General features: G+C 38.0%; 1 protein-coding gene across 13 annotated transcripts in view; it reads left to right on the top strand.

Moving 5' to 3' along the window:
• Positions 1-8,516: 8,516 nt before the first annotated feature.
• Positions 8,517-20,188, top strand: part of LOC103464192 (epidermal growth factor receptor substrate 15-like 1) — a 202,366-nt gene continuing 190,694 nt past the window's right edge. For all 13 annotated transcript variants that reach the window (XR_533610.3, XR_533611.2, XM_081606682.1 and 10 more), the window contains exons 1-5: positions 8,517-8,630; positions 10,814-10,855; positions 11,292-11,381; positions 12,907-12,954; positions 13,187-13,282. Coding sequence is in view for 11 of the 13 variants with exons in the window: in XM_081606682.1 (XP_081462808.1) it covers positions 8,529-8,630; positions 10,814-10,855; positions 11,292-11,381; positions 12,907-12,954; positions 13,187-13,282 (378 nt within the window). In the remaining 2 variants the exon portion in view is untranslated. The remainder of the gene's footprint in view (positions 8,631-10,813; positions 10,856-11,291; positions 11,382-12,906; positions 12,955-13,186; positions 13,283-20,188) is intronic.

The raw sequence follows: 20,188 nt of genomic DNA, 5'->3' as shown, positions 1-20,188 counted from the left end.
GGAGGTACTGTTATGATCTGTGTTTCTCTGTGTAGTTATTTTGAGATTTTCTGTTAAGTCCTTGTAATGTCTTAAAGAACAGAGGAGGTTCGGACCATTTTCCGTATCTCTTTATTGTAGTGCTAAACCGAAGTAACCACAGAGTGAGGGCTTGCACGTCTCACCATACAGGACTGTACCAACTCGGGTAAACCGTGGGGGGTAAATACACCACAGTCCTGTTTCCCTGTGAGTCTCGGTCCTGTCCTCCCTGTTTGATCCCAGCTGTGTCTAGTTTCCTGATTACCCTCCCTGTGTATTTAAGTCCACCTGTGTCCATTTGTCTCTGGTCGGGTTCTCGTCTACTGTCGTCTTGTCAGTTATTGTCTACTGCATTCTTGCCAGTTGAACTGTATAGTCCTGTTAGCTTAGCTCTCGTTATTCAGTCTTCAGTGTCTTCAGTTGCTACTGGTAATTGGCTGTATGCTAACCTCTCTGCCGTGCTGCCTGTCATCCTAGACTGAGCTTTTGTTCATAAATAAATCATTTTCATCTACATCCTGGGTCTACCTGCAACTCTCCTCTCCACCACAAACCCCACTTCTTGACAGTCTGCCATACATTTCCAGGATGTTCAAAAGCAATGGAATACCTGATTCAGGGTTTTTAATTGCTATTAAATCATCTGCATACAAGCATATATTGTTTGCCACATTCCCTCTTGTCACCTCCTCCAACCCAGACTCCTCTCTAATAACCTGAGCCAGTGGTTTGATATAAAGATTAAAGAGTTGTGGGCTTAATGGGCAGCTCTGCCTACATCTTCATTATAACGTTATTTCATTTGAAAGGCTTCCATTCATTTTAATTCTTACTTTTGGCGAGGAATACATAGTTTTTATACACTGAATAAATCTATCACAGAACCCAAATCTCTCCATTACTTGAAACAAAAACTCTCACCCTACAGTATCATTGGCCTTCTCGGCATCTAAGCTGAGAGGGACTGCACTTGATTTTTCTTTAATTATTTGATCTTTAATAATATGAACAGCCCTTCTTATACTATTATGCGTTTGTCTATTACCAATGAAACTTGCCTGGTCCTCATCTATCAGGGAAGGCAAAAGGGTACTTGATCTTTTAGCTAATATTGCAGCATATAGTTTGTATAGTCTATTTTTAATACACTAATTGGTCTAGACTAGCGGTTCTCAACGTGGGCAGAACCGCCCCCCAGGGGGCGTTCAGAGGACGGCAGGGGGCGCTGGTGGACATTTTTACAAAAGGGGGGCGCTGGGATGCCTTTGGGGGGCGTTTGGTCGAAGGTAAACTTTACACCTTAAATGCACAACAATACCAGTTTAGACTTTGAGCAACTTGGTAAAACTGTATTGTGTAACATTAAACCATGCTTGGCTGCAACTGTATTGATGGCAGCTCTTCTTCTATTCAGTGTTTGTAGCTTCTGTTAGCTTCTTGGCGCAGCTCCGTTCTCCTGCTACTGGTAGCTAAAATCACGATACCCTCACTGTATCCCTCTGAAAAATGAACCCATTTAAATAAAGAAATCCCTCCATGGGTGATACCACGATAGAGAGCCTTCATTTTATAGCGTTAACACGGTGCTGTAAGTGGTCCGGTATGAAACGGGGTGATAGAACAACACAGCACTTTTAAATTTCAATAATCAGAATGCAGAAATTGTTTCCGTTGTTTTAAAAGGTTTATGTCAGTCTGCCTTTTCCCCATCGATACGCTTCCCGACCGCCCTGCACCTTAGGGGTTAAAAAAAAAAGACGCGCACATTGCGCAAACTCTGAAACCGGAGAAGCGGGACATAAATGGAGCGACGAACTAGATGTGAATTATGACATAAAAACAGAGAATCCGACGCTGAACAGTGAAAAAATCAACACATGATGTGAAACACATGACGATTAGGAGGTGCAGCAGGTGATGAGTGAAGATTATTCGGATTATATTATTTGTCTTATAATGGATAAATGATAAAATAAATCTAGCAACAGGAAAGAAACTAAAGTGGACATAGCAATAAACCAGGAGAGGATAATACTAATCAAAGGAAACTAAATGGAAATGAATGAAGAACAAAATGCAAGAATAAACTAAGAAACTAAAGTAAATACAGAGGAATAAACTGGTATGGCAAGACCAAGAGAGCAATAATTAATACAGAGACTGTATGACAAGAATAAACAGACACTATTTCCAGATATTTTTTCACTGTTTAGCGTCGGATTCTCTGTTATTATGCCATAATTCACATCTAGTTCGTCGCTCCGTTTTATGTCCCGCTTCTCCCGTTTCAGAGTTTTGTGCAATGTGCGCGTCTTTTTTTTTTTAACCCCTAAGGTGCAGGGCGGTCGGGAAACGTATCGATGGGGAAAAGGCAGACTGACATAAACCTTTTAAAACAACGGAAACAATTTCTGCATTCTGATTATTGAAATTTAAAAGTGCTGTGTTGTTCTATCACCCCGTTTCATACCGGACCACTTACAGCACCGTGTTAACGCTATAAAATGAAGGCTCTCTATCGTGGTATCACCCATGGAGGGATTTCTTTATTTATTTAAATGGGTTCATTTTTCAGAGGGATACAAAGTGAGGGTATCGTGATTTTAGCTACCAGTAGCAGGAGAACGGAGCTGCGCCAAGAAGCTAACAGAAGCTACAAACACTGAATAGAAGAAGAGCTGCCATCGATACAGTTGCAGCCAAGCATGGTTTAATGTTACACAAGACAGTTTTACCAAGTTGCTCAAAGTCTAAACTGGTGTTGTGCATTTAAGGTGTAAAGTTTACCTTCGACCAAACGCCCCCCAAAGGCATCCCAGCGCCCCCTGCCGTCCTCTGAACGCCCCCTAGGGGGCGGTTCTGCCCACGTTGAGAACCGCTATTCTAGTATGTATGTTATGCCTAGTTGAGTAAAAAGTTAATTCATGATCATGTGTATGGAAATATCTCCATATATCTGAGTCCCAATTCTTTCAAGATTTTTTTTCAATTGTTTTTCCAAGTGAGTCCTTCTTTGCTCTCGGCTAGTTGTATCCATTTTTGGGTTTAGGAAATTAAAATCACCTGCACATGTGCCACTTGCTTCTGTGGTCACAAGGATAAATACCTTCTTAAAGAAATCCATGATACTACCAGGGGGGGCATAAACATTAGTGACCTATTCGTCTTTCCAGCTTCCCCTTCAACAACACAAATCTGCCTTCTTTATCTTTAAGTTCTATCTTTATGTCAAACTTGATTTCAGAATGGCTACCCCTCTTTTTTTCCATATCTGTGAGAAACAAAATATATTTTTCTATGACCCATTTTCTTTTTTTTCTCATGTTCTTCATTTAACAAATGTGTTTCCTGCAAGAAACCAATGCGAACCTGCTCTCATTTAGACTTTGAAATGATCTTGCTTCTTCTAATGGGATTTTTTATACCATTCACATTCAAAGAATGTATATTATATATCATAATATACAGAATGTGAATGTTATACCATTCACATTCAAAGTCATTCACATGTTATATATACATATTATTGTCAAGCGGTGGGGTTGAGGTGGTGGTGAGGAGTGACTCAGAGACCCAGGTTGTACCCTCCCTAGAGGGTAGTCTAATCAGTTTCAGTCTGTTTATGTATGACTGGAGATTTTGTGCAAAATTTTGTTCCCCTGTGAAAATCTGTTCCCCCTGTGTCGGGAGCGCGCACTGCAGCTAGAGAGGATCCATTCATTTTCACTGCGCTTCTGATTGATTTCTCAGTAAAACAGCTCATATAATCATGTCAAGGTTGTAATATTCAGTTTAATCGGCAGCTTAACAAAATTGTAAAATAAATAAACGAGGTCTTGCTACACTGTTTAGTGTTTTTAATGGCCAAGATAATTAGTCTTTTCCCTACTTTTGTCACTTAAACTTGACAAAACAAAAGTCGGCAACCCAGGGGCATCATATAGGGGGGAAAGGTTAGAACAATTCCAAGGGCCCTTAACCAACAGGGTGCCCCCACAAATTTTTATATATTTTATTTTTTTTACAGAAATAGAAAAAAAATCAAGGCCCTGTCAATTACTGTTACTGTGATTTTTTAAAATTGTTTTTAGCAGTAAAAATTAAATGTTACATGGGTTTGCCCATGTAGGGCCATGGCGTACATGGGCCTACATGGCCCATGTACGCCATGTACGTGGTGGGCCCACATGGGTTTGTCCATTTAGGACAAGAAGACAAATAATAAAAATTATTAAATATATAGAACACAGCCACATTCAAATAGCAAACGAAGCCAATAAGAAAGTGCTTCTACAACGACGTAGGATCATTAGAGTAACACATACCTGCACATATTTGACAACATGGTCCACAGTTTGACATGAGCTGTTTTGGCATTTTTCTTGGATGTTGGAAGGAGAACATGAACCAACAGAAGAATGCCTGTTTTTTCCAGCCTGGAAGGAAAAACAAGAAATATAGCAGAAAAATAAATATTTTAAAAAGAAGTGTGAGCAAAAACTGGGTTATAAATGAACACTCTTGCCTTTTTCTCTCTCTTCCGCTCTCCATTTTGTTTTTGAAAATCTGATGTTATAACTTTTCTTAGCAGCATAGTAACAGCCACAGTCACAGTTGCATTCAGCTGCAGCTTCTACTAACAGTAGCTCCATACGTCACTGTTAAGCGCTCCAAGCAGGAACGAACCATTTTACAGATAGAGGGTTCAGGGCAAAACGGATGTGTGTTTTTTGATCTGGGAAGGGCAACATTAAATTTTTACTGCTAAAAACAATCTTTGAAAATACAATATGATTAATTTTGTATTTGACAATACCCCACATTTTTTTATTTTATGTCTATGAACAAAATATAAATAATTAAATTGTGGAGGGCCCCCTGCTGGTCAGGACCCCAGGAATCGTCATCACTTTTCACCCAATTTTTCTCCAAGAGAGGTGGGTAGACTGTGTGAGATTATCAACCATTTAGCATAATTAGCTTAGCTACAGACTACTGTTTGCCTAATTTTCACTAGCATTTAATGAATTAAGGAAAAAATTACCAATATATTCATGTATTTAACTTTTCCCTTGTACCTTTTACCACTTAACAGATGAGTGAGTGAGCAGCAGCTCTAACCCACGTCCCTCCTGACCTGTTCTCTACTGAGTGAAATTAAAGCTGCAGTATGTCACTTTTATATACATTTTTTTTCACATATTTTGTTAAAACCGTCATTATGTTGTGACAGTATGGTATGAGAGGTAATCTGTGAAAAATCTATTTCCTCTGCTTTCTCCCAGTGCTAGAGACAACCAGTCAGAGGCAGGAGAGTTTTAGTGCTGTCAATCACAATCTCATGTGGTGCTGCTCATCCTTCCTCCTCCTCGATTTGTGCTGCAGCTAGCATAGCACAGAGTTGTGCAGATTCAAACTGTGAATGCTCAGTTTACTTGGCATAGATACCAATGACGGCAGATTAACGGTTTCTTGTAATGATAAGTTGTTTCTCCACTATTAGCACATTATGCAGTGAGTGAATGAGGCTAATTGACAGTGCTAAGAGCGTCCTACTAGTTCTGATTGGTTGTTTTGGTCAGAACGGTGCATTACTTTAACCAGTAATAGTAATTCAGGAAGGAGATGGAGGAGATTGATTGTTTTCAGATTATCTGTCTCATAACAAACTGCTACAACAGCTTTAACAAATATGCAGAAAACATATTTTTTATTAAAGTTATGTACTGCAGCTTTAATACAATGCAACTACCAGTGGTGGAGAAAGTACTCAAAAAATTTACTTAAGTAAAAGTACAAATACACAGTCAAAAATGTACTCAAGTAAAAGTCAAAGTACCACATTAACATTTTACTTAAGTAAAAGTAAAAAAGTACTGGCTTTTAAAAATTCTTAAGTATTAAAAGTAAAAGTACTTGCTGAATATACATAACCTAATCGCTAATAGGTTAGCGATTAGTGTGCCGATCGTATTTAATTTTAATACATCAGAAATGTGCCGTTGTAATAAACAATGCCACAGATTAAACATGTTCTTATTGTGTTTATTCTCTAACAGTTTAGACTTAGATATGCGATTCTATGAATCATAATTTCAGGGATGGAAACATCTTGTCTCCTGTCCTAACATAGCATGAACTTTATTAGTGGCATTTATTTAGAAAGAAATCCAACTGAAAGGGGATGTAAAGAAGGTGCGGGTGGGGTGGAGGACATGCAACTAAGGAGCCATGTAGCAGAGTTGTAGTCAAGACCACCGAACCCGAGACCAAGACCAGCGCCCCGCGCTAAATGACACAATAAAATTAAGCTTACCAATCAAAATTGGTTCTCTGATTGATCTGAAAGATCCACATTCCCATAAGAACACCTAGATATTAAATACTTAGAGCTGACCAGTAACAATTAAAACTCATTTCATTCCGTTTTGCTTTCATCGCTGAGCTACAATCCGCAGAGGTCTCCTGGCATCCCTATAAAATTAACGCCCTGGGCGGTTGCCCATATTGCTCATGTCAGAAACCTCAACTGCCTGTACCATTAAACCATGAAACATAGCAATTAACGATAAACAACGTTCAACTATGAACACTGTCCAATGGCGCAACAAGCAAGAAGTAACCAAGCAGAAGGAGCATCGTGACTGTTCTCATCCTCCCTCCTGCTGCAACGTTTGCCACCATGACAGGAGACGAAATCAATCAATGAGCAATGAGCATGCTCTGCATTCATACATTCAACTTTTACTTATTCCGCGAATAAATAAATGTGTGTATGTACACACACACACACACATATATATATAATATATATATATATATATATATATATATATATATATATATATATATATATACTGCAGTATACACAATAACAAAGAACGGCTCTCAGTGAGGCTTCAGTCCCATCAATCTTAGTAAATATCCGTCCAGAAGAATCGGATCGTTCCTGAATGTCATATTACTATATTGCACTTTGGTCACAGCGTTGTCCCATATTTGCGACACCTCAGTCAAAACCTCCACACAGTAATTCAGTGCACGAGTGACAACTTTTTTTCATCGCAGATGCAACATGTGTTTCAGTCAATACAGCTAGCTTTGCTAGCAACACGTCCACAGATCTTACCTTTCTTTAAGCTTTCCTTCCAAGTGACGCTAAAAGTTGGACGAAGTCCCACCGTCTGTGAAAGCGAAGCGCTGCTGATTTTACATGTCGCCATATCTATGATTTATGCAGCTATTATATTACTGACGATCAGACATCTCAGAGGAAACCACTGCGCATGTCTGGAGCTCCGCATGCAAGTAAAGGTGGAGGCGATGGGTGACAACAGACACTAAGTCACGTTATTGCTTGGATTTTACGGCGCCGCCTTAAATCCCTGAACTTCACATTTTAACGGACAAAAAACTCAACGGGACTTGGATGTAACGAGTAACGCGACAGTTTTGTAGAAATGTAGTGAAGTAGAAAGTACAGATACTTACTGTAAAATGTAGTGGAGTAAAAGTAGAAAGTATCCATTATTAAATCTACTTAAGTAAAGTACAGATACACGAAAATTGTACTTAAGTACAGTAACGAAGTATTTGTACTTCGTTACTTCCCACCACTGGCAACTACATAGCATTTTTAGAAGTCTGGATTGCTTTATGTGTATTTTACACGTTGCTTTTGACTGTTGCTCATAGGGAGACATTTCAGTATCTAAAACTAATAGAAAAAATGTAAGTAACCTACTTGCATCCTGGATGTGGACTGTTGGATGTTAAATTCATGAGCAGTAAATATTGTGCTAATTATCAGTATTGAACCAAAGAAAGCAAGGCAGATGCAGCCTTTAAAATTGTGATGCTTTTTATGGGTCAAATAGACTCAAAAAATTGTAACAGCAGCTGAACAGGGGGCCCAAACAAATTTATTGTCAGGGGGCCCAAGATTCCTGGCGGCGCCCCTGTTAGTGTAGATTAAGCATATCCTATCATTTCAGGTGCACAGTGACATTTGATGAAGACGGCCATACAACGTATTAATGCGCAAAGAAGAGTTTGCAGTTATCTGTGTAGATGTCTGTTTAATTTAATTTCAATAAAAAGTTGTTTCCCCAGTTCGATACTGTTTCATTCTTACAAATACCTCTGTATTTAAAATATTTTTAAAAGGTAGACTATTTTAATATAAATTATAGTGCATAGAACTACGGTAGCTTTTCATTTTAAACAGATAGGATATTCTGATGAAGGAGGTGATATTTTTCTGTTTTTGTCGTGTATATAAATTGTTCCAATGATATGCTAAGCATAAAAGTTTCGGTCTCGTAACTCAAAGAATGTTATCCGATGATAATAATTAACAACACAACCCGCTCTAGTTTTCATTTTGAAAATATGACCGAAGTTTTAGACATTTAGCACCGACAGATAAATGATACGATAGGAAAATCTGACGAAGTAGTACAGATAGTCAGAACATTCTGGATTTAATGCTCTACTCAGGGATTTTAATGATGATGAAAGAAAGCAGACTGGTTCCAGCAGGAGGCGTGTCGCTGGGCGATGTCACAGAAGTAGCAGGGAAGATGGCAACTCTCGCATCTCTCACCCAGGTAACGACGCTGCAATTCCCCCGATCATCTGCCTCAACAGAAAGCACTACATAGCGGTAGAGTCAGACGGTGTCGTCCATCAATAAATATTAGCATAAGTGGAGTTTACAGAAAATACGACGCGGCTTTCTTATAATGCAGATAGATAGTGGAACTAGGCCTGTTCCTTGAGCGTTTGTTGGCGGATTAATTAGCATCCAGTAGGTTCTACTGTTCATGTATATACAACATAGTGTTTTTCAAAAAAGATGATAGCTGCTCATGTAAGAAAAAGTGTCACCATAGACACCAATCCTGTCCCAAGCTTAAGGGCTAACACAGTTGTACTGCTGACTCCTAAAGCTAGCGTTGCTCAGATGCTAGGTTGGTTAAAAGGATGGCGTAACATACCAGGAAGGGTTAAATGTGATACTGATGAGAGTTGAATCTGTGCTGTACATGATGCTTCGCTTCATATCTATTATGCTGACGCAGCTTAAAAATATGTATTAACAGTGGTAGGATTGAACTATTGTATCATCTTGATAGTGTGAATAGTTGCGTTGCAGCTGCACTTTCTGCCTATATAAACAAAGAAACAAACGTGTGAAAAGAAAAATGTGGAATATAGACACATAATCCATGTACATGGACATCATATCTGAACCAAATAATGTAGTTTGAATACTAAATTAAGAATGTCCAAGTCAAGTTATTTTGAATTGAGTTTGCACTTGTGATACTATTACAGTAAATTAGCATAAACCGTATGTCCTCCAAATGATGAGTAAATAACGCCTGTAAGTGATGCCAAAGATGACAAAAAGTCTTTGATTCCTAAGCTGCAATGATTAGTGACGCCAGCTACTGAAAATTGCACGTAAAATTATTTTATATATACCAGTACATATGTTGATTGATCTTATGATCGACTTAATGATTAATGGATTAGCCTTTTTCTTAAAAACGTACATTTTCTTTTGCATCAAGAAGGGCAACCATCTTTCCTTAACATAAAGAGCTATTTTTTTATAACATGGTTTTCTTACATTATTAAACTTAATTTATAAAATTTAACAAAACAGGAACCTCTTATGTTGCTAAATTGAAAAAGAAAAGATGAAAGAAATAGAATATGTGACACACTTAATTCTTTATGAACAGAGATATTCACACAGAAATATTGTCTGCTTTTGTAGGAATGTACTTAATGTACTTCCCTCCATGAAGTACATTAAGTGACAACAGCCCTCAAAATCAACCTTGTTTAGCATCATGTTTCTTTTCTGTCATGTTGCAATTTTTCTGCCAAATGCTTTCCGCTTTTCTGTCATTACATCCTCACCTGTGTAGCACATCAGTAAGTTTTGGTAGAGAAGTCGACTCTGGTCTGTCATGCCTCTTGACTGCATGAACGTTATTAAAGTGATAACAAGAAACTTGTTGAGTGTTCATACGTCAAAATTAGAAGTGCACCGATTTATCGACCAGCCAATTTATCAGTGCCAATTTCCTTAATTTTGGGAGATCTGTGAAGCAGATCTTATCTAGCTTGGCAAAGGTCTAAGAATCAACCACTGTCCTCTTTTTCTCTCCGGTGAGAAAGGTTTAACTGACATACCGGCACACCAAGTTATGTCTGCACGCTTAAAATTAACAATAGTTACCCCACTGTTGTCAACTCAATAAATTTCCTGACCAAAACATTTGGTTAACATTTCAGACCAAAAAAATTGGTAGCGGTTAAAATCAGAATTGGCACGTTAAGCTTTTTAAAAGATTGGTAATCGGCGATCGGCTAGAAAACTGCAATTGACGCACCCCCAGTCAAAATGCATCCCATTTTGCATCTCACACCGTTTGGAACTTTTTTCCTTTCCATTCTGGGGTCCCTCCACCATCTTAGTTTCTCTATAAACTGGCTCCGTGGCCAAACTGCAACACTAAAAAAGGTCTAAGTGGACATTATTAATCGATTCAAATTAATTTTAATCTAATAAACCATTAATCAACAACCATAATTTTATTAACTGTTTGAATTGCTAATATATATATATATATATATATATATATATATATATATATATATATATATATATATATATATGTGTCTGTATGTCTGCGTGTGTGTATGTATGCATAGTATTAGCCTATTCAGCTTTAACATCATAAATGTTATTAATTGTCAAAACATCTTGCTATAGGTGGTGAGCGGGAATCCTGTTTATGAGAACTTCTACAGACAGGTAAGATGATGACCTCTCTAATGTGACTATCTAACCTTTTTACTACTTCTGAGAAATAAAAGAACATAGCTTATGGTGTGTTCACAACAAATAGGTTATGCGTGTCAAAAACGCAGCTGATCCTTTAAGCGTCTGCACTTTGATGCAGACACTTGACATTTTGCTCTACACTTAGCGTTTCATGCGTCAGGCGCATCTGGTTCAAAGTCTATGTGGAGACGCATCAGATGCGTCAAAATCACCCATTTGTTGGACGAACTTGACATGTCAAACGCTCAAAATGCTTCAAGTCAAGTCGCGCTAGATTCTAGAAATGGGCCATTATCCCTCAACATGCCTCCACATAGGCTTTCACTGTAAACCAGACGCGCAAAACGTGTTTGGTGTGAATGCACCATTACATGACTGACTAAAATTTCTGTGGATATTTTTTAAGGTGGATCCTGAAAACACTGGCAAAGTAGGACCAACAGAAGCAGCGCTTTTTCTCAAAAAGTCTGGACTACCTGACAGTACATTGGGGAAGGTAAGCCTTGTTATGCTGTAGCAGCAGTTAAGGGGAACAAACATCAGAAGCACAGCAGTGAAATGAACACATATTCATAAGAGCCTTTAACAAACATCAGACACGTAAAGCTGAATCTGCTGAGACAGAGCAGCTTACCGGACTCCCTCCCAGAACAGTTTTATGTCCGAAGAGTTCTGTATGTTCTGTCACTGTATGCTGTGCCTCGGAGTTTCAGCTGCTGCCCGTACACTGCTGGTGTAGGTTGTTGTATACAAAAATATAGGAGTGCATTTTACATACAGTTGGGAGAATAAATATTTGACATACAGCTGATTTTGCAAATGTTCTTAGAATTCTATATTTTTTATCACTTCAACTGTGAGTGACAGAATCTAAAACAAAAATCCAGAAAATCACATTGTGTCATTTTTAAAATTACATAATTGCATTTTATTTCATGACAGCAGAAAACCAACTTATATTTGGAACACAAATATTTGTTGCAATTGCAGATATCAGGCATTTCTTTTAGTTCTTGACCAACTTTGCACACAAGGCAGCAAGGATTTTGAACGACTCCTCCAATCAGATCTTCTCCACATCCTTCTGATTTTGGGGCTATCACTGGGCAATATGGATTTTCAGCTCCCTCCAAAGATTGTTTATTGGGTTCAGGTCTGGAGACTAGCTAAACCACTGCAGAACATTGAGAGGTTTTTTGCGGAGCTACTCATTAGTGCTTCAGCTGGTTGTTAGACGTCCCAAAAGTAAAAGTTCAAAAGTCACAAAGCGTCATATGCTCGAATGCATCGCCCATCGCCATTTATTGAACTGACAAATATTGTTTGGGTAATATGCAAGATTTTCTCAATCTTAGAAGACTACCCTCCTCATCAACGAGACTGTCTGCACCCCCAGGAAGATCACAGCATGTCGTGAATGAAGGTGTTCACAGTTAATGTTATTCAATCTAAATAAAGTGACGACAGGTTCTTTACAATTTCTCATGTTATTGAAATAAAATTGTAACTTTACCTGTCTAAGGTACTTTGAGTAAGGATTGTGTTCCCGGTAGATTAGTTTGTGGACAGTAAGGCCAGAGAGTATGCAATGCCATTCAAGAACCTGCCATACTGCCTTCATCTTCCGAAGCTCATCTGTGAACCAGGGTGCTGAGCGGGTGAAGGTGACTGTTCTGGTTTTTACAGGAGCATGATTGTCTTGGAGGCTAAGCAGATGGTTGTTGTAGTAATATACAGCTTCATCTGGTGATGAACGTCCAATGCTCAAAGTTCTGTGTTGATTTTGTTTAGATTTCTAAAACCGATATTAAGCTTAGGCTTGCATAGACTGCATAATGATGTTGACGCCATGGAAATGACATTGTGGTCAAAGAGTCCTAAGTCATATATACACATATAAAATGTCGCAAGGGGTGTGGTAAAGAGGACACTTTTCCACCTCCCCCTCAGGACAGAGAGGCAGTGAAGTAATAACCAATTCAGTTAATTTCTTATTTTATTTTATATGTTTTGTCTTACAGATTTGGGATTTGGCTGATCCTGAGGGAAAAGGCTATTTGGACAAACAGGTGAGGAAGTATATTTATTTTTTTCATTAATAAAGATAAATTACTATCAAACATCTTAATATGAAAATATGAAGTGGTATAAAGCAAAAATAAATGTTCATCTTTTTTTCCCAACTCTATCTAACATGTATTTCTTATTCAAATACACATTTTAGTAAGAAATGTGCAATTTGTTTTTCTTTTGGCAATATCATTTTTAGGTTGTGTCTGATACTATTTTTTTCTAATTCAGGGATTTTATGTTGCTCTCCGTCTGGTGGCCTGTGCGCAGAGTGGTCAGGAAGTCAGTGTTTCTAGCATCAACCAAACACTCCCTCCTCCACAGTTTGTGAGTGAAATTATCTTTATAGCACATTATTTTTTATTCTTTTGTTATGACTGAGCCTTCAGCCTTGTTTGGATTGGAAGTTTTAGATGTTAAGAAATGTAATGGTCTTCCACAAGGTTTAAAAGGAAATAAATGAGAAAAAATACCTGACACATCAACCCACCTCTTCATGAAAAGACAGGGTAACATCTACAGAAACAACCCTGTTTTAGTTCACTAATAAAAAGTTATTTATTAAAGCTCAAGATGTGTCAGCACAACCAATTATTGTCTTAAAACTAATGTAGTCAATTAATTACAAAATTTAATCAGATTAACCACCCCATGCACTGTGATTAATCATGATTAATCACTATGCCTAACTTTGTAAGCTTGAAATGTAAATATTGTCACAGTTATGGGTTCTTGCTGAAGTGGTGCCCTGGGGTAAGCCCCTTTTAAGCAGGTAATGTATTCTCCCAGCAGTCAACAGGAACTTAGAGAAACTTACTTCACCACACGCTGGGCAGCGTGTTGAGATGTAAACGCTGGACATAATTCTTTGTTTACAAAGATAAATCATTCTCACCGCTCCCTCAACGCGCACCTCTGAAAGCGCAACTACAAGTTATTCCTGCAGTTCACATTGAGCTGCGCAACCAGAGCTAATGCGGTGAATTTTAAACGCTTACCCTTGATGTAGAGTTTCCAAAGAATCATAATTCCTCAGATGGGGTTGATGTAAATATCCATACAAGTCAGCCTGTGTCCAGTTTGAGTGAAAGGAGGCGCGCACGATCCGTGCTGTGGTAAACTTCAGAGATCAAGCAGAGATTTGGAATAAATCTGCTCCGCCAGTGAAATGCTCAGAGCAACAGAGATGCTTACGATACGGTTTTTAAAGAAAAAAGAAAAAAAAAGTATTTATTATTATTATTATTTTCCGGAAAAAAAAACAAGCAACGCTAAGCCTGGCGGGGGGAACTAATAAAGCATGGCAGGCCGCCAAGCTTTTAGTACACGGAGGAAACCCTGAGTTTCAATCTTATGTAACATACAGGTTGAAGCATTACAAGTCACCATATTATCAATATTGTCATCACCATCTTTTCTGAATGGGCGGGTCTTTACTGATGTCATAAATCTACCACACCAATATGTGCAGCAATGGTCCTTGATGATGTAAAAAAAAGTTCTGGAGCAGATGGGATGATGTAGCAATTAGATACAACTATTGGAATAATGTAGGAGCCAAGCTTGAGAAAAATTCCAATATAATACTATCGGTGTCTTTAGTGCAGTGTTTCTCAACCTTTTTCAGCCCAGCGCCCCCCAGCCTTTATCCAGGTCCCTCTCCGCCCCCCACCAAGGATTTGTAGGCTACTTTGCACTGAATATTATTTTATCATTAATATTACCATCACTATTGTAGATGTTTTGATTTTTATAATTGTTTCTGTATTTATCATCAAAAATAATTTCCCAGAGAACAAAAAAGTCATGGGAATAGAAATTATTTTCACAGGCGTCTATGAAAAATGCAATAAACATTCAAGTTAAAATTGGTAACAGCAGCCAATCAGAGTGGAAAAAATATTCTTGTTCTGTGCTGTAAATCTTGCACAAAAGGAGCAGATAAAAGATGTTCAACATGTCAGTTTAAACTTTAAACATTGCAAAACGACTGAGCTCTGCAACATTAAAACATGGACAGAACTGTAACTACATTAATCATAACTCTTCTTCTCTTCAGTGTTTGTCAGTTTCTGGTGGTGCAGCTCTGTGCTGCATTCAGGAGAATGGGACATCAGAGCATCATCCATAAAACTTCACCCACATGGCATTTATTGTGCAAACCAGAGCTTTCAGTGGAAAAACAAAAGTTCCAGGTCCTTTTAATGCCAAACAAATATGAGACAGAAACATGGATTATATCTTTATATAGACCTGTCTATTGATTTATAGATTAATAGTTTTACTGGACAGAAATCACAAAGAACAAACCTGGTTCTTAATCAAATCCTAATGAGTCAAATTGAAAGTGTCATGGAGTCATCAGCCTCATGACATTAACACTGACATGAAAAATAATATTGAAGAAATTAATATATCAAATCTAATTAAAAACATAAATAAGTGATCAGTTCTTTACTGTTATGGTCTGTAAGATATATTTATTCTCAGTACTAGATATGGTCTCAACAAACCCATGACACTTCAACAATATTATTTTACCTTTTATCTGTAAATAGTGTCTGTTTATTCTTGCCATACAGTCCTCTGTATTAATTATTGCTCTAAAGGTCTTGCCATACCAGTTTATTCCTCTGTATTTATTTTAGTTTCTTAGTTTATTCTTGCATTTTGTTCTTCATTCATTTCCGTTTAGTTTCCTTTGATTAATATTATCCTCTCCTGGTTTATTGCTATGTCCACTTTAGTTTCTTTACTGTTGCTAGATTTATTTTATCGTTTATTAACCATCAGTAATCTTCACTCATCACCTGCTGCGCCGCCTAATGGTTTCACATCATGTGTTGATTTTTTTCATTGTTCAGTGTCGGATTCTCTGTTTTTATGCCATAATTCACATCTAGTTCGTCGCTCCGTTTTATATCCCGCGTCTCCTGCTTCAGAGTTTTGCGCAATGTGCGCCTCATTTTTTTTTTTTTTTTAAGCCCCTAAGGTGCAGGGCGGGAAACGTATCAATGGGGAAAAGGCAGACCGACATAAACCTTTTTAAACAACGGAAAATATTTTGGCATTCTGATTATTGAAATTTAAAAGTGCTGTGTTGTTCTATCACCCCCGTTTCATACCGGACCACTTACAGCATCGTGTTAACGCTATAAAATGAAGGCTCTCTATTGTGGTATCACCCATGGAGGGATTTCTTTATTTATTTAAATGGGTTTTCAGTCTAAACTGGTATTGTTGTGGATTTAGGGTGTAAAGTTTACCTTCGACCAAACGCCCCCCAAAGACATCTCAGTGCCTCCCTTTTGTAAAAATTTCTGACAGTGCCCCCTGCCGTCCTCTGAACGCCCCCTGGGGGGCGGTACCGCCCATGTTGAGAACCGCTACTTTAAATCTTAACCAAGGTCAGTTTGGTGCAAATCGGATGATGCGTGTGTGATCTAGGTTGCCTATGGTTTAGGCCCACATGGTTCAGCCACCAGCCAATGTTCATAGGATTCATCATCATGTTATTTTATGTCACTTGGCACAGGTTTGAACCCATACAAATAAAAAATAAAATTAAGACAACCACAGAAAAGAACTGGTAACTTCCTGTTTAAAATGGGAGGAGCTAAGGTGATGTCACCAATGCACCATGTGAATGTGATGAGGGCTGGTATGTAATGAGACATAAAAAGTCTGATTCATCTCTAACCTTGTGTGTGGTTGTTATTGCACCTTGATGTTTCATGTGTGGTGTCTGTTTCTCAAAACCTGTAGGAGGAGTTCAATCAGATACAACATCTATAAAAAACACAAAATGGTTGCTTTGATCCAAAATGGCTGACTTCCTGATTGGTTTGGACCATGTCTCCAAGAGACATTTTTGTAGTTCTTGACAAGATACACATGTGTACCAAGTTTCAAAATCATGTGTTAAAGCATGGCTTGGGGTTGATTAGTTTTCTTATTCCTCTAATGTTGGCACTGCAAAGGAATTAGGTCATCCCCACCAGACATTGTTGTAGATTCCTGTTGGGGAGCAGATAAGGATCGATCCCAGTGAGTTTGTTGCAGCTAGGTTGAAATCTTTAGAGCCAAACAGCATCATCACGCCGTCACACTCACCTTTTACACTGAAACCGGTCAGTGGTGGAAACCAAGATACACCAGCTTGTCTTCTTTCTGGACATAGTTTCACGTTGATTAGGTGAAGGGGGGAAGATAGAGACCACTCAGTGGGCGTGGCTTAAATGATGCCATCATTTGATCATTAGGTATTGTAGAGAACCCAATGCTGATCAATCACTGAAAGTTTGGTGTCTCAGTGAATTTTTGTGTAGTAGAGATAACAGTTTTGTCTTGCATGGCAAGATGTCAAACTTTGAGGGCTGGTCATGCCCCTTCAGCATGCACTCGCTGATTTCATATTTTTGATCTGGCTATGTCTTATGAACAAACTGACCAAGTTTGAACCTGGTCGATCAAAATCCCTAGAAAGAGCTTGATGCGGAGATTGTAAGCGGCCAAAATGGGGTCAAAATCGGAACTTCAATCCAAAATGGTCGACTTCCTGTTTGGTATAGACCATGACTGTAGAAGACTTTTCTGTAAGTCTTAGGATGTTGTACAACTGTGCCAAGTTTCATGTCTTTACGATAAAGTAAGGTCAATGCAAAGGGTATTTTGAAAGTTGCCAGAGGGAGTAGTTTATGTTGCGATTTTTGCAACAACCTTAAAATAGAAAATTTGAAGGTCGACAAGCGACAAGTTTGGTGAGTTTTTGAATATGTTAAGGTCTCAAATTGCAATATGAATAAGACACAAAATGATTACAATAGGCCTTTACAATGCTTACGCTGCTCAGGCCCATTAAACTGCGTGGTTACAACAGACCTTCCCTTCGCTGCTCGGGTCTAATAATAAGAAGAAACAGTGCGATTGCAATAAGCCTTCGCAATGCTTTGCTGCTCGGGCCTAATTAATGGAAGCCTTTTGAGGCATATTACATTTAAATGAGAATGTAGGCAGGGCTGCTCTTGAAGCCTACTACTTTAATCTTTTTATTGAGCCACTTTCTCAGGTTATTGGAGACGAGAATGGTTTGGGCGGGGGGGCGGTGATAATGGGGTATGTGGAAAATAAAATATACTTATATGAGGATGATGTATTGGTAACAATAAAAAATCCTATATCTGGTATTCCTTCGCTTACGGACATCCTGCAAACCTACAAAAACTAAAATTCGGACCTTTTTTGTCCTTCAAAACAATTAATGAATAGTTAGTTATCAATTCAATTGGCATCAATCACAAATGGGGTGTTTGGGTGTTTTATTAGCAAATCTTGCTCATTTATATGGGATTAGTTACTACAGAGCCCTCTAAGCAACATGGGGAAAAATGTTTCTTTTGCGTTCCCTCACAATATGCTTACTGCAATATTTGCTGGTCTACTTTGTATACGGTCACAAATGTCAATTTAAAATTTCAAATATACACGTATAAAGAACCTTAGTGAAAACGTGTTTATTCCTAAACCTTTGGTGCAAGAAACTGATTGAAAATTTACTGCAGCAATTTACTCGCTGCAGATTTATGTCTGTTTGTGTAAGGCTGAGATGGAACTACACATGAAAACATCGCTTTCCCATTCAGACGACCAACACAAAGAAGAAACAATCAAAACTGTAAGATGACTTTAATATCCTGTGATAATAACTCAGAAAAAGTCCAAATAGTTTGGATGTATTTTTTTCTTTCTTTCCTACGTATGGAAAGTTTTTGTTTATATCGTAGGTTTGTGGTGCATTTCTATCCTACAGTAAAAGATATAAAACTTCAGGTAGTTCACAATGAGATTTTAAGATACACAGAAAAACCTTACAAAAACCTTATATAATAGCAGAAAGTACTATGGGCACTGTAAGAAAAGGTTATAGTATTCAATTATGCCGCATGAACTGATTAGTACATTATTGTGAGAGAATGCAAAACCTATTGCGAGGTAGCAGCACAAAAGTTTTGTGAACAAACGCAAAAGAAAAACAAAATTCCCCATGTCCTCTAGAGGGCTCTATAAATTACAAATAGAAAAATATGGCTGGAGAAAATGAAGAGATCACTTAAACTTACCAGTTTCTCTGATTTTACTTTTTATAGTATTATGTTTTAAAACGAACATTGTCCTTTTATTCAGTGAATTTCTGACATGACTCCAAAATTCCAAGCAAAAAATTTTGCATTCATTTGCAGAAAATGAGAAATGGTCAAAATAATAAAAAAGATGCAGTGCTTTCAGACCTCAAATAATGCAAACAAAACAAGTTCATATTAATTTATAAACAGTAATACTAATATTTTAAACCATTAAGATTTCAGAAATCAATATTTGGTGGAATAAGCATGAGGTTTTCAATGGAGCTCAGTGAAGTGGTCTCTTAAGTTTTTCCAGAGCTGTATATGAGGATCTGGACAGGTGGCGCCTGCTTCCTCTTGACCTCGGCAGTAGAATCTGAACAATAAATATAAATGTTCTCCTAAGACAGTGATGCATTTTTGAAACATTCCCAGTCGAGGTCCTTGTAGCTGCCTGCGGTTCAGGGAGGTATGAGTCTGCCTTGGCTGGAGGCAGGGGCACTGCCAGGAATCTTGGGCCCCCTGACAAAAGATTAGATTGGGCCCCCTGTTCAGCTGCTGTTACAATTTTTTGAGTCTATTTGACCAATAAAAAGCATCACAATTTTAAAGGCTGCATCTGCCTTGCTTTTTTGGTTCAATGCTGATAATTAGCACAATATTTACTTCTCATGAATTTAACATCCAACAGTCCACATCCAGGATGCAAGTAGGTTACTTACATTTTTTCTATTAGTTTTAGATACTGAAATGTCTCCCCATGAGCAACAGTCAAAAGCAACGTGAATAATACACATTAATCGATCCAGACTTCTAAAAATGCTATGTAGTTGCATGTTATTCAAACTGCAGTACATAACTTTAATAAAAAATATGTTTTGTGCATATTTGTTAAAGCTGTTGTAGCAGTTTGTTATGAGACAGATAATCTGAAAACAATCAATCTCCTCCATCTCCTTCCTGAATTACTATTACTGGTTAAAGTAATGCACCGTTCTGACCAAAACAACCAATCAGAACTAGTAGGACGCTCTTAGCACTGTCAATTAGCCTCATTCACTCACTGCTAAATGTGCTAATAGTGGAGAAACAACTTATCATTACAAGAAAC

Source organism: Poecilia reticulata, chromosome 4, assembly GCF_904066995.2.
Source record: "Poecilia reticulata chromosome 4, P_reticulata-male-v2, whole genome shotgun sequence".
NCBI classification, from domain to species: domain Eukaryota; kingdom Metazoa; phylum Chordata; class Actinopteri; order Cyprinodontiformes; family Poeciliidae; genus Poecilia; species Poecilia reticulata.
This window is presented reverse-complemented; position numbering and strand designations above follow the sequence as displayed.